General features: G+C 42.1%; 1 protein-coding gene across 3 annotated transcripts in view; it reads right to left on the minus strand.

Moving 5' to 3' along the window:
* The window catches only part of tsc22d2 (TSC22 domain family 2), a 30,572-nt gene extending 25,597 nt beyond the window's left edge, over positions 1-4,975 (minus strand). For all 3 annotated transcript variants that reach the window (XM_085433240.1, XM_085433239.1, XM_085433238.1), the window contains exon 1: positions 2,939-4,975. In XM_085433240.1, the coding sequence (XP_085289366.1) occupies positions 2,939-4,485 (1,547 nt within the window). In that variant the 5' untranslated portion in view covers positions 4,486-4,975. The remainder of the gene's footprint in view (positions 1-2,938) is intronic.
* Positions 4,976-13,247: the final 8,272 nt, after the last annotated feature.

A 13,247-nucleotide genomic window follows, 5' to 3' on the forward strand; every position in this document is an offset into this window, starting at 1 on the left:
ATATAATCTACATGATCACCACCCATACAAGATAATCACTTGCAACAATATACAGAAGCTGTAATTAATCTTTCATTTTCACCATTTTGGAAGCTTCATCTCAGCCAAACCTACACTTTAGCACAGAAAATGAGTCAAAACAGTATTTCAAAAAGACAAACAGAAAACAAACAGGACCTGCCTGAACTTCCTCAAGAAAAATGGCAACGGTATCGGGCAGGGAAAGGTGGACGCTGTGCGGGAGCAGCTGAGAAAAGTCAGATGTAAGGAAAAAGGCTCTAGTAAGAAGTGGAGGGCATGGGGCAAAGTACCGGGATATAAATAAACCAGGAGTAGTATTTTTTAGTAATAACACGTGAAAACAGAAGGCATTTTTAAAGCATAATCACATGACCTACAGGTACATAATCAATCTGATTTATGTTCAGTTCCTGAAAATGAAACAACAAAATGGCAAACAGTCTCAGAATTAGCTGCAGACTGCATTTTATCCTGTTGCATAATTAAGCCTCCACTGCTGGGCCGCTTGAAACAATGTCATCAATTACACATTATTAATTAACATTCCTAACTGAGGCGTTACAACAGTTAGGAATGGGAGAGTTGAGAGCCAACTACTCCAACTGATGGAAATCGATTTGTCCCGGGGCAGCTTCATCACTTTATTTGGCGAAGACCGCCGAGCATAGACACTAACCATTCCAAGCTGGAGGAAAATCATTGTCATCTCACAACTCCACCCCCACAATGCTTTGTTCCACTTTTTGTGATGCACTCTAATTCAAAACAGAACAATGAAACTTGGAACAGATTCCTAAGCGAGACAGCGGTCGTTCACCCAACGGGAAGAGGACAAGCTGGGTGTGTTTCATTAAAAACTTTTCCTTTTTTACAATCCGTTTCTATCTGAGACTTACAAGAGTTATGAGTTACAAGTTAACATGACACTATAAGAGATGTGCATAAAAATGATGCCACCGGCAGCCCAACTCGTTTTTCCCCACAACCTCTCCTCACAAAGGTTTTGAGGTCTGTGAAAAATGAGCACGTGAAACAGATAAAATGTTATATTTGTTTCATAAATAGCAACATGCACTTGCAGCCACGAGCAGCAACAAAGGAGGAAAAGTGAAAAACTGAAGTACTGACATATGAACTTTAACCAAAAGGTCAACATCTACTCTGTATGCTTGTAACAGGGCACAGCATCTCTTACAGTTTCAGGTCAGACCTCGGGGCAGGGGGAAAAAAAAATAAAACATTTTTTAAATTTAAAAAAAAAAAAAAAAAAAAAAAAAAAAAAAAAAGGCTTTTAAACAACATTTCTAAGCATCAGAAAGCGTCACCCCATGTAGCCGAATGAGCTCAACTAGTTTTTCATCAGTTGAATATGCCCCATGTCATGTGCAGGACCAAGAATCTTTGAACTGGAATTTTAACTAAACCTATTGAGCCTGGGTTTAGAGGGGCGGCATTTGATATTAGATCAATGTAACACTATCCATGTTGCTGTAATGCTAATTGTGATGGACCTATGTCAGCACACAGTACTGCTACAATGTTAGAGCAGAGCGAGTGCACACAAAGACAATATATCAGAATATCATGAGTCAACACTGAATGAAGTTGATGTTTCAACATTGACGACTCAGAACAGACCTTAAAGTAGACAGAGCAGAAGGTAGCTATCGTTCAGCTGACTTGGTCAGCTGTGTCATTGCTGACACACAAACAGCTTACGTGCCTACTATCATTTCCACAGGTGTTTGTCATGTAGGTGTGTGTCTCCCGTCTGTCCACACCACCTTCTTGACACGTCCTGTCCTGTTGCCACAATCTACACAATCACTGATGTCACCTTCGTTCACTCAGTCTCACGCACGTGCACAGCAAGAAATCGGCACTTTATGATGACGCACACTGCGATCCGCTCATTATATTCAGCCTTGTTTAATGCTGCTAAGACAAAAAATCTCCAGCAAATATGACTTGCTTCATCAGTATCTGGACTAAAGGCAATAAAAATCAGGACTCTTCTCCTCAAACACACACACCCTACTGCTCTAACTATGTCATGCACAATAAGCACATTAATAAACAGAGACCAACACACGTGTGTGTGTGTGTGTGTGTGTGTGTGTGTGTGTGTGTGTACGCCATCCAGGTTATTCTTGGCTCAGACATCACCTCTCCAGCAGTACTGTCTGCGTCGAAAAGACCAGCAACATTTCAGCTCAAGGTCTGCAAAGGCCATTCGACAGACCCTAAAGTAGACCACGTGTACATTAGAAGCCCACTGTGTAAGCAAGTGAGGCGTCTGCATTAACAAGGTTGGGAAGACTGGGAAAACTGCTCATGGTGAGTATGCTAACCATCTCTCGACAGAAAGGAGAATTTTTTTTTTTTTTTTTAAAGCCACATTTGGGGAGGTGGCTGCATAACACCTACTGTCTGTGTTGCAACTTATTCGAGAGCCCGTTATCGTCCAGTCAAAAGCAGAGACACATTCTGTGGCTGAACAGGAGTTTAAGGGATGGTGAAAAGACAACTATTCAGTATGGACTTGATCCAGTGTGAGTGCCCCATTACTGACAAAGACAGAAATTAGCTCCCATCTACACCCGTTTTTATTTGCCCTCTACTCCTCGAATCCAAACTTCCTCAAAAACATAACTCGGAAAAAAAAAATTAAATACTGCTTTGTGTTTGTACTACTGAATACTTAGTCACAACATGCTTTATTTGGGCAGTGATGACGAAAGAGGTGTTCTACACAGTGTTGAGTATGACCACACTGCTCCAGAATGAAACAACAATGCTTAGTGTGAGGGCACACTTCCAGATACAAAGTCGCTAGCTGTAGAAGTCTATTAGTGCTAGATTTTAAGTACAAATAAATAAATGAAAATTTCTTGTAGGCATTTGTTTACTCTCTTACCTGTCCCCGTCCATATCCATGGTAATATGGATGCCAAAGAGGCTGTTGACAGCAGGAGAGGGTGGGTTGGGGCCCTCGCTGAGAGGATTCACACCATCTTTTTCTGGCACCACACCGGCAGTGTGCTGAGGTAGGGCATCAGTATTCGGTCCGCTATCATCTGGCTGGTTACTGAAGACGGGGGGAAGGCCTACTGTGGCTCCTCCGTGAGCCCCCTGGAGCTGGATATGTCCTCCTGGGTGTCCGGGACTTGGCACACCCGGAGAAGTGTTGGTTATACTGGGCACTGTGGAAGGCACATTATGGCCACCGCTGTGAGAGGTAGTGGTGGTGGAAGGTGCAGGAGCAATGCCTAACCCTCCTGAAGGCTGAGTCTGACCAGCGGCCTGACAGGGGGCTACCATAGATGGTGCGCCACCAGCTTGCAGCGATAGGCCCTGGGCTGAAGCTGCTTCTCCACCTGGCACCACTGATCCAGGACCAGTAGGGGTCATTACAGGTGGGGACACTTGTCTAGTTGGGGGTCCTACAGCAATGGAAGTCACAGGAAGGTTCTGAGCGCTCGAGCCAAAGTGGGGCTGATGAGTTGAGTAAGGAAACTGCTGGGCCTGTGGGGTAGCAGGCATGGAAGTATTCTGCTGCATTGTAGATTGGTGCACACCATTGAAGCTGTTAGAGGGGAAGGTCTGAGCAGCTACAGGCAACATATTAACCTGAGCCTGATATGATTGCTGTGATGATGAAGTTGTGTACCCCGTGGGTTGGAAGGCACTTGCTCCGCTTCCTATCTGAGAAGCCAAGCTGTAGCCTTGCTGCCAAGACTCTGAAGGGTGTGGGTGGGCGGGGTTTCCAACAGAGGCAGAGTAGCCGCTCTCCGTGGTGGTGTCCAAAGTCTGAGAACTGCTAGTGAAGACAGAATTACCAGTGGCTCCTAATCCACTGTCCCGGTCTAAACTGAGGTCATGAGTCAAAGTGGACTTTATACTGTCACTCCGATTAATATTTGAATCTGAATCTCTCTCATAGTACTCAGTACATGTCCACCTGCCCCGTCTGAAGGGCTCTCCAGTACCATGGTCAAGTTTGATAACTCTGAAACGGGAAGTAAAGTTGGTGCTCACGGGAGCTGTCTGAGCAGCAGTGCTAGATACAGTGGAACCAGGGACCGCAGTGGTGGCTGAGCCTGAAACAAAGGGCTGAGCTGTAGCTGACATGCCCACACTTCCTCCAACACTATGTGGGGTAGCACGCCCAGAGACCATACTGATATTATGAGAGAGCCCCCCGTTGACAGGCCCCGTGTTAGGCAGCTGGCCCTCCTGAGACTCTCCGGCATTGCTTAAGGTTTCCTCGGATGAGCTCCTGTCACACACCCCCAGTTCACCCCGAGAGCCGTCAAATATTTCCGACGACACATCCTCCGTCCGGGATTCGTCCGGATCGTCCAAGCTCTCGGCGTCGTCAGGGATGGTGTTCGCCGCCACCTGAGCCTGCGTTACACTCGTGATCTGGAAACAACTTTTCTTCTTCGCCTGCATTTTCGACATGTTGACTAACTGCGTCAAGTTCTGTCAGCTCCCAGATGAAACCAAGAGCTGTGCTTACTGCTCTTGCTAAGTGTTCACAGATAAAGGATTTGACACAGGCATGTACCGTCACAGTACATTTCCATACCGTTCCTCTTTCTTCTCCCTCCTGTCCGAGGAAAAAAAACGTGTCACAACCGAGGCCAGACCGCGACAGGAGTCCCGCAACGTTTCCGCGGTGTCCGGTCGCAGCAGACGGGCCGAAGCTCTTCTCCTCCTCCCGGCCTCTCTCTCCCTCTCACACACTGTCCCTCACACACATACACACACGGTCGGCCTTCCTTGTGTCCCGGCAGCGGAGTTGTAAACAGGCCCTTGTCAAAGTTCTTGCTGAGCAGCTGCCACCGGTACTTTAGTCTGAGGCGGGCCCGGTGTCTCAGACCACTCTCCTCTCTCAGCTATATATGTACTTCTGAGCAGTTAGCCAAGTTATCTGATGTTAGCTACTTTTCCCTACCTCGGCACCAGCATGTGCGACATCATGATGTAAACAACTCCTCGGCTTGTCAAAAAATAATATAGAATCCAGCAGTGTGGGAAGAAAACGTCCCAAAGTCGGCGAAGTTTGGCTCTCGCCGTGGGGACAGCTCACTTTTGGCAGCAGCTACTAGCAACTAGCTGACAGATAACCACTTTACTACGGCGGCTGTGAGCTAACGGGCAGCTAACTCCTGCCCGCCGCTCTCCTTACGCGACAAGATGGCAAGCCGAAGTGCATCCTGGGTATGGAGGTCAAACTACTTTTCGGATATCTTAAAAGTGAATTTCACAAATTAAAGGCACATTTTTAAATATATCAAATCTTTCAATTTAAACCTGCCAAAAATAAAAAAAACTATAGTTTATTTTACGTTAAAACCTTTTACATTAAAAACGACTCCGTTCATTGCCGTCGTCAGTTCCGGTTGACGTCACACACGCAGTGGAAGCGGAACGATTCCGCCAGTGTTTCGTTTATAGATTGAACTGTTTTGAGTTTTTTTGTGTTTTCAAACTGATTTTAAATCCACCTTTTGTGTATTGCCATGTATTACAGCGTTTCATATTCGACAGCGCCCCCATAAATCTTCTTAGTTAAAAAAGCAACAGTTTATTTTTAGCTGTACGCCTTTAAACTGACCTCTTTTACAAGAATCGGTTTCTATACGGGAATAATGCGTGACACATGTACTTTTGATCCATACCTAATATTTTATAGAGTCGTGGCAGTGAGTCATGACGGGTAATTGTTTATGGATGAATCATTTAATTAATCTTAGAGCGCCTATCATAATCATTCAAAGCTTGCTTAAGTAACTCAGCTTAGTGCTGTGTATTAATATCTGTGACTAAAAGTTACTACAACTTAAAAGTGAAAAACAGATCATACACATGAGAAGATCTCACATTAGGCTGTTGCTGCTGGAAAACGTTGACATGAAGCTTTTATCACACAGTCCCAATTCTAAAGAAAGTAAGGGTGCTATGTAAATAGAAACTCAATGTAATCATTTTCTAATCTCAAAAACCATATAATGTAATATTTAATATAACTATTTCATAGAAAATATGAGCAAATTGTGAATTCAAGGGGAGCAAAACATCTCAAAAAATTTTGGATGGTGCAACAAAAAGCTGGAAAAGAAAGTGATATTTGAGAGACACAACTGGAGGACCATGCTGCAGGTTAGGGTATCTGGCAACATAATATAAAAAGAGCAACTTACAGATGCAGACTTCACAAATCTGCAAACATCCTCCTCCACAAATTTGGACACAATTTCAGAAACACTGTGAACACTGTGTTTGTTATGCTATCCACAAACGAGGTTAAAGCTCTATCATGCAAAAAAGAAGGAAAACTGTTGAATCAAAAATTTTAATTCATTTTAGTAAACATGGACGTTCCATCCTCCTGACTAAAGAGAAGAGGGACCATCAAGCTCATTATTTTATCATTAGTCCTTTAAAAAGCCTGTGTCTCTGATGGTATAGGAGTGCGTTAGTGCCTACGGCATTGACAACTCGCACATCTGGAAAGGCCCCATCAATCCTGAAAGGCTTATACAGGTTCTACAGCAACATATGCTCCGATCCAAGTCCATCAGCTGGTCTCCTTGGGCTTATGGACTGCTGTTAAAAGGTGATAACGGTGATAAACATGGCCCTGTCAAACCTTTTTGACACGTATTGCTGCCATCAAATTCAAAATGACCTTATTGTTTCCTTAAAGTTTTGGAAGTTTCAACATTGGATGTGTCTTTTTCATTGGATTTATGAGAATTGAAAATCACTGTGTTCTGTTTTACATTTTACACACTGTCCTAATTTTGGGGGGATTGTGGTTGTAATTTTTTTAAAATATTAATTTACCACCATTAACGTCTAGCTGATAATTACACTCAGTCTTAAAGTTTTATCCCTCACTGAAATCTGTGAGCTCACACATCCTAACAGAAAATACGGGTCCAGATCAGTTGTGTCATTTGTCAAAACAATTAATTCCAATACATCACAGTTGTTGGAAGACTGCCAATTGTCATTCCCAGTTGTGTCCATGAGACAGGAAATGATTCACTTGGCTCATGGGCAGGTTGACCAGAGGTCAAATTATATGACAGAGTGTTTGTGAGAAACAAATAATTAGTGTTTTTGTTTTTTTGTCTGTATGTGTTTTTGTTTTTTGTTTTTTTGTTGGGGGTGGAGCGGGGGGGGTTGAGGGGGGTTGCAATAGTCAACATGTGGAAGAATGTACACATGGCCAAGCAGCGTGGCAGGGACCAGGAAACCGGTGATCCCTGTTTCAATCCAGCGGTTCAGTGTGGACAATGGAGGACTATAAATACCTCGGAGTACATATAGACAATAAACTGGGCTCTGTTAAAAACACCTCTGCACTTGGGGCGGCTGAGGTCTTTCAACATTTGTCGGTCAATGCTGTCAGAGTCTATTGTGGCCAGTGCCATCCTCTATGCTGCTGCATGCTGGGGCAGCAGGTTGAGGGTCTCAGATGCCAACAGACTCAATAAACTGATCCTCGAGGCCAGTAATGTTTGGGGATGGAGCTGGACTCCCTTAAGGTGGTGTTGTAGAGGCGGATGTTGTCCAAGATAAGGGCAATACCTTATAATACCTGCTAGACAATACCTCCCACCCACTCCACGACATGCTGGCCAGTCACAGGAGCGCGTTCAGTGAGAGACTGAGATTACCCAAATGCACCACTGAACAACACAGGAAATCATTCCTGCCTGTGTCTCTCTCTCTCCATACAATTCCTTCATCTTGTTGTACAGTACACAAGTACATTAGTTACACCCTTTTGCACATCCTCTATAGTGAAAATAACAAATAACAAGTTTTATAGTTTAGAGTGAAATGTCAATCATATCATATATTTAATCGCTGTAATATTGTGGATATTTATAATTACATTCATTTAAATATATTATATCATTTAACTTTGCAATAAATTGTATTATTTAATTTAGTTCAGACTGTTACTGTTCTTATTGTCTTGGAGTTTCCTTAAGGATTAATAAGGTATTTTTCTTCTGATTCTTGCACACAGGATGAAGCGGCTTTTGCACAGTTTCAAACTAATTTATTTATTTATTAACCTTTATTTAACCAGGAAGATCCCATTGAGATTAAAAACCTCTTTTTCAAGGGAGACCTGGCCAAGATAGGCAGCAGATCATAACTAACGATTCGTTTTCATACAATATCTGCAAAAATGGTGCTCACTCTGTGCCCCAGGGCAGCTGTGGCTACAGCTGTAGCTGCCTCCACCAGTGTGTGAATGTGAGAGTGAATGAATAGTGGAATTGTAAAGCGCTTTGATGGCCCCGAAAAGTGCTATATAAATGCAATCCATTATTATTATTATTATTATTATTATTATGAATATGTTCACACAGTATTTGTTTTTTGTTAATTCAGTGCACACAGGGTTAAGCTGTTTGTCTTTTGAGTTAGAGATAATTCTGTAAATTGTATATGTGAGTATATCTGTGGGAAACTTGTTTCACAAGCTTTCAACTGCTTAATTTGGACTATAATTCAAACAAATGTAAAATGAAACAAAATCCACATTTATATCTTTTTATTTGTTGAAACTGCCCACACGATGAAGCCTTTTAATCCTGGTACAAACTCAGACTGTCTGGGTTATCATCCGGCATGACCGGACACGAAGAGCTGCTGTCAGTGCTTTCCAAACATGGCCTTTGTGTCATTCCCATTAGTTTGTCATTCTTGCTGTGTAATTTCCATTATTATCTCAGATTATCATTTTGTTTCTCTAAGTTTGTTAAAATAAACTGGCCCTCTGACCACTGGTGGTGGTCAGAGGGCCCGGTGGCGCCAGTGTCCAGCAGCCTCGCCTCTGTCAGTGCGCCCCAGGGTGGCTGTGGCTACAATGTAGCCGCCATCACCAGTGTGTGAATGTGTGTGTGAATGGGTGGATGACAGATTGTGTAAAGCGCTTTGGGGTCCTTAGGGACTAGAAAATAAACAAATACAGGCCATTTACCATTTAAAAAAACATATTCTTAAAAAGTAGCTTTTGTTATAGTAACGTAAAGGCCCATAAACTGGAGGGCATTAACACATGTGGCCTTGAGCGCTCACTCCTCTGGGGACAGAAATATTTTCATTATGGACAGAAGTAAAACCTGTTTAAAAATAGAAGGGGAGGAGGAGCGGGAGGGTGGAGCCCGGTTGTGACACATCTCATATCTGAGTAATGTGTTTGCTGGCCAGGTGATTTCACAATGCAAACTTGAATTCATGCGGCCGCAGTGACTCAGACAGCATGAGTGGCTCTATTGCTACTCACAAGATACGAATCCCAAGATGTGGGCTCATAAAACCTTTGGCAAAATGGGGGGCGTGTAGTCTTGTGTATTATCTCAGAGTGTACATATTGTATATGCATGTGTTCATATATTGCTTGCACTTTGGATTAGATGGCAAACTGCTCTTTATTGTTTGAGTTCTATACTTTTTCAGTGACATTAAACTAAGTCTAATCTAGTCTAGTTTTCAACACCATAACCTATTTTTCCAGATTTTATCCACACTAGTAACTGATATTGACTTATTTCCAATGACCTGATGGCTAGAGGTTATTGCGTCAGAAAAAAGCAAAGGCTTGTGCTCAACTGCTGGGTAGTTTGTCACAAGGTCAGTGCATGACACAAAGAAAAATAAATGTGTCATAGCTGATTATTTCAGAGGCTTCAGTTGCTTTACAGTAAAGAAGGATTGTTTTTCATGACTTGTCACAAAGCTTACATTTCTCTGTTATTTTTGCTTGTAGCGGTAAGTTGTGAAAGCTTGCAAGGGATCTGAAAAATTGAAATGTGATGATAGGTTACAACACAATTAAATTTATATAGCGCCACATCACATTAGCAGTCACTTTAAGGCGCTTGTTATTGTAAGGTAGACCCTACAATAATGCAGAGAAAATCCCAAACAACCCTGTATGAGTAAGCACTTGGCAAAAGTAGGAAGGAAAAACTCCCTTATAACAGGAAGACATCAGCTCAGGATGGGGCAGCCGTCTGTTGCGACAGGCTGGGGGGAGTCATCATGGTGGTTTGAACAAAGCTGCAGTTAAATTTCCTTCAAGGGTCCTTTGTTGCATCTCTTTCCTCTCATTTCCTGTCACTTCTCATCTGTGATTGTTTGCAAAGGTTAAAATGTAGGAAAATAAATTGATTTATTTACTTTCTTCTTTGCTGTAGCTAAATGTGCACAGTGACATCCACGTCCAAGTGAAAAATTCCATGTTTCTATCATCAGAATAAATATGTTTAAAGACTTGCACAGTGTAGTTAGAAGTATTGCTTCATTTCTCTGTTTATTATTTGTATTTATTATTTCATGAGGGAAATAAAGATGTTAATCTGCCTTCACAAAGGAAGAAGGTTTCTTGGGTTTTTTCCCCACATAAAACAAACAAACAAAATTATGTTTTTAAGGTCAGCACCCTTCATGCTCTTTTAATTTAGTCAAATATAGTACAGATGTTCCAAGTAAATGTATTTAACTCTTTTGTAGAGTTCATTTTTTTGTTACTCATCCAGCATTTGTGGGTCTTTAAAGTCAATACAGCCATGATTATTTAAGTAAAAATACTTAACAGATATTTACTTTATTCCAGTTCCAAACAATGCAGACCACATAATTAATATTCAGAATTGACCTTAGTTAAAAAGGTGCCATTCGTTTTTTGTATTTTTGTCACAAACAGAAAATTATGGGTGAAAAAAAAAACATGTTTATCTTAAGCAGAGTTCAGCCCAGTTGAATAGTCTGTTTGTGCCAGCCTATAAAAATATCTGTGTTGTGTAAGTGCTTCTTGTACTTGATGATGTGTCGTCCTGCCAATCTTTCACACACACAATGCAGCTGTTCTTTTTGAATCTAACAGAATTTAGATTAAATCAGGGAGCATCTCCTGTTTTGAATTTCTGAAAAGTTGGCTCATCTCAGAGTTCACTGATGCTTCTTCAAACTCACTTTCACTACACTCTGAATTGATTTTGTTGCTACAGCACCTGGTTGAGCCGGTGGGCTGTCTACTGAAGGTTGGAGTCCTTGTTGTAAGGTTCTGGGTTGGAGTCCGTTTCCTGCGTGTTGACATGGAGGAAACAAGCAGCAATGACTGAGCAGGCAACGAAGGACCAGGGTAGGACATTTATACACATGATAATGAGGTGAGGGATAAACAGCTGGGAGATAGATCAGGAATACCGAGGAGAGGGAAGTTAAACTAGACAGTGCAGACAAAGGACCGACAAAACAGCAAGTAACTAAACATGAAATCAAAGACAAAATCAAGACAAAGCAATGCAAAACAGAACACAGAGACATGAACAGACATAAGAACATTAGAGAGGAAAGAGATGTAAACTAAAACCAAGATAGGAGCCAGGGGCTTAAAACCAAAGAAACATCATTGAATACTGCAACAAGGCCCAAAACTCAACACTCTGTCCTGGACTCAGGAACCCTAACACTATCCAGTAAAGTCAAAAGGACTCCCTTCTTCCTCTTCATCATCTTCCAAATCTTCTCTCTCGTCTAAAATCCCTGAGCAGAGAATCTTCTTCAAGTGTCTTCATCAAATAAACAGCTCAACACAGGAGAAGCTGTTTATTCCCAACCCCAATTTACAGCTGGTTACCTCTACACTTTCATGACCCACGGGTCCAGTGGACCCAAACAACACATTTTTCATTTCAGATCAATTTTACTTATAGCACCAAATTACTACTGTCGCCTCAACACATTTTCTATTATACAGTAAAGACCCAACAATCAGATGACTTACAGCTGTCTTAAAGCTCCTGGTGAGAGTGGGAAAGAAAAACTCTGCTTCAACAGGAAGAAACTTCTGACATAATTGGACATAGTAGAGAGCTGGAGTTTAAAATTAATTACTGTATAAATAAATGTGTGATGCCAGTGTGAAGTCCCACAATGCCACACAAAGGTTAAGGAAGCTGCTGTCAGTGTTTCATTTTAAAAGAAACACTCAAGCAAAGTATGAGAAGGACAAGGTTGCACTTTATTGCTTCGGTCACTTCCTGCAAGTGTTCAGAACAAAATTGGAAATATTTTGTTTGATGTAAAACTAAAAAGCCGAATGAATTCTGTTTGAATGCAACACAAGGACACTTCACTCAGCTCAGAGACTCCAGATTTCAACCCTACGACCTCTACCTCCACTCTGATCTTCTTTGCATTTTCATTAAAGCTTTTTTTTCAAGGATGATGAATAGCGCAGGTTGAAAATAGCATTGCTATGTTATTCCCCTAACACAACTCGCTCTCATTAAATTACACAGTTACATAATGTCCAGATGGCAACTCACAAGGTCTGCTTGACAAAAACAATTTCATTTGGTTCTTAGATAAGACAGAAAAGATGGAAAACAGCCCACAACATGAGAATTCATGACTAAATGTCAAAGCAATAGACCTCATTTTATTTAAAATCTAATGAAAGCAGAAGCAAGAATGCAAGTGTTGAAAACTATATAAAGAATCTTTTTAATCGTTGGGTAGCACAGCAGGGAAAAGCCACACTGTTGAAGTAAAAACATGTAATTTTTCTGTTGCACACAGCTCTGGTATGTTGTTTCACGGTTAGATATGTTTTTATTAGCTGAACATCGCTTTGTGTTTCTCTCTAAATGGACCTGGAAACAACTCCTTGTAAAAACAATATTGCAACATCAGTTGCAACAAGCCCTCTATACTTAGATGCTCTCCTTTAGTAGCAGGCTGTGCGTGGGCTTTCCCAGCCCCAGCCAAAGTGTTTGTGTAGCTGGTTGTGTTTATTTACTCTGGTCTGAGGGCGAAGACTACCAGGCTGTGCTGCGAAGCGTGTCCCAGTCCAGCACGCTGGGTCCACTTTCAGTTTGCCACCACAGGAACAAGACAGGCCTTGTGCCGCCTGTATTTTGGGGCCCGGGGTCCAGGCCAGCGGTCACTTTCAGCAGCCCAACCTGAGGAACTTCTGGCCTTTAGCAAAGCATTGTGGCCCTTGAGAGTACATGATTAACAAACAGCCTGACCAAACATCAATCAGGACTCGCTAAAAAAAGAGATTCCCAAGAGAGAAGTGTACAAGGGGTTGGTTCAGGGCAACTTGACCAGCCTGAAAGTGAAAAAAAGTCACATCCAAGTGAACCTTGTGCACGGTTTCAGGTTTACTGGGCTCCGTT

The sequence above is a fragment of the Copadichromis virginalis genome, linkage group LG15 (genome assembly GCF_057382275.1).
Source record: "Copadichromis virginalis isolate Kocher_CV1m ecotype Utaka linkage group LG15, C_Virginalis_male_GT1.1, whole genome shotgun sequence".
NCBI classification, from domain to species: Eukaryota; Metazoa; Chordata; class Actinopteri; order Cichliformes; family Cichlidae; genus Copadichromis; species Copadichromis virginalis.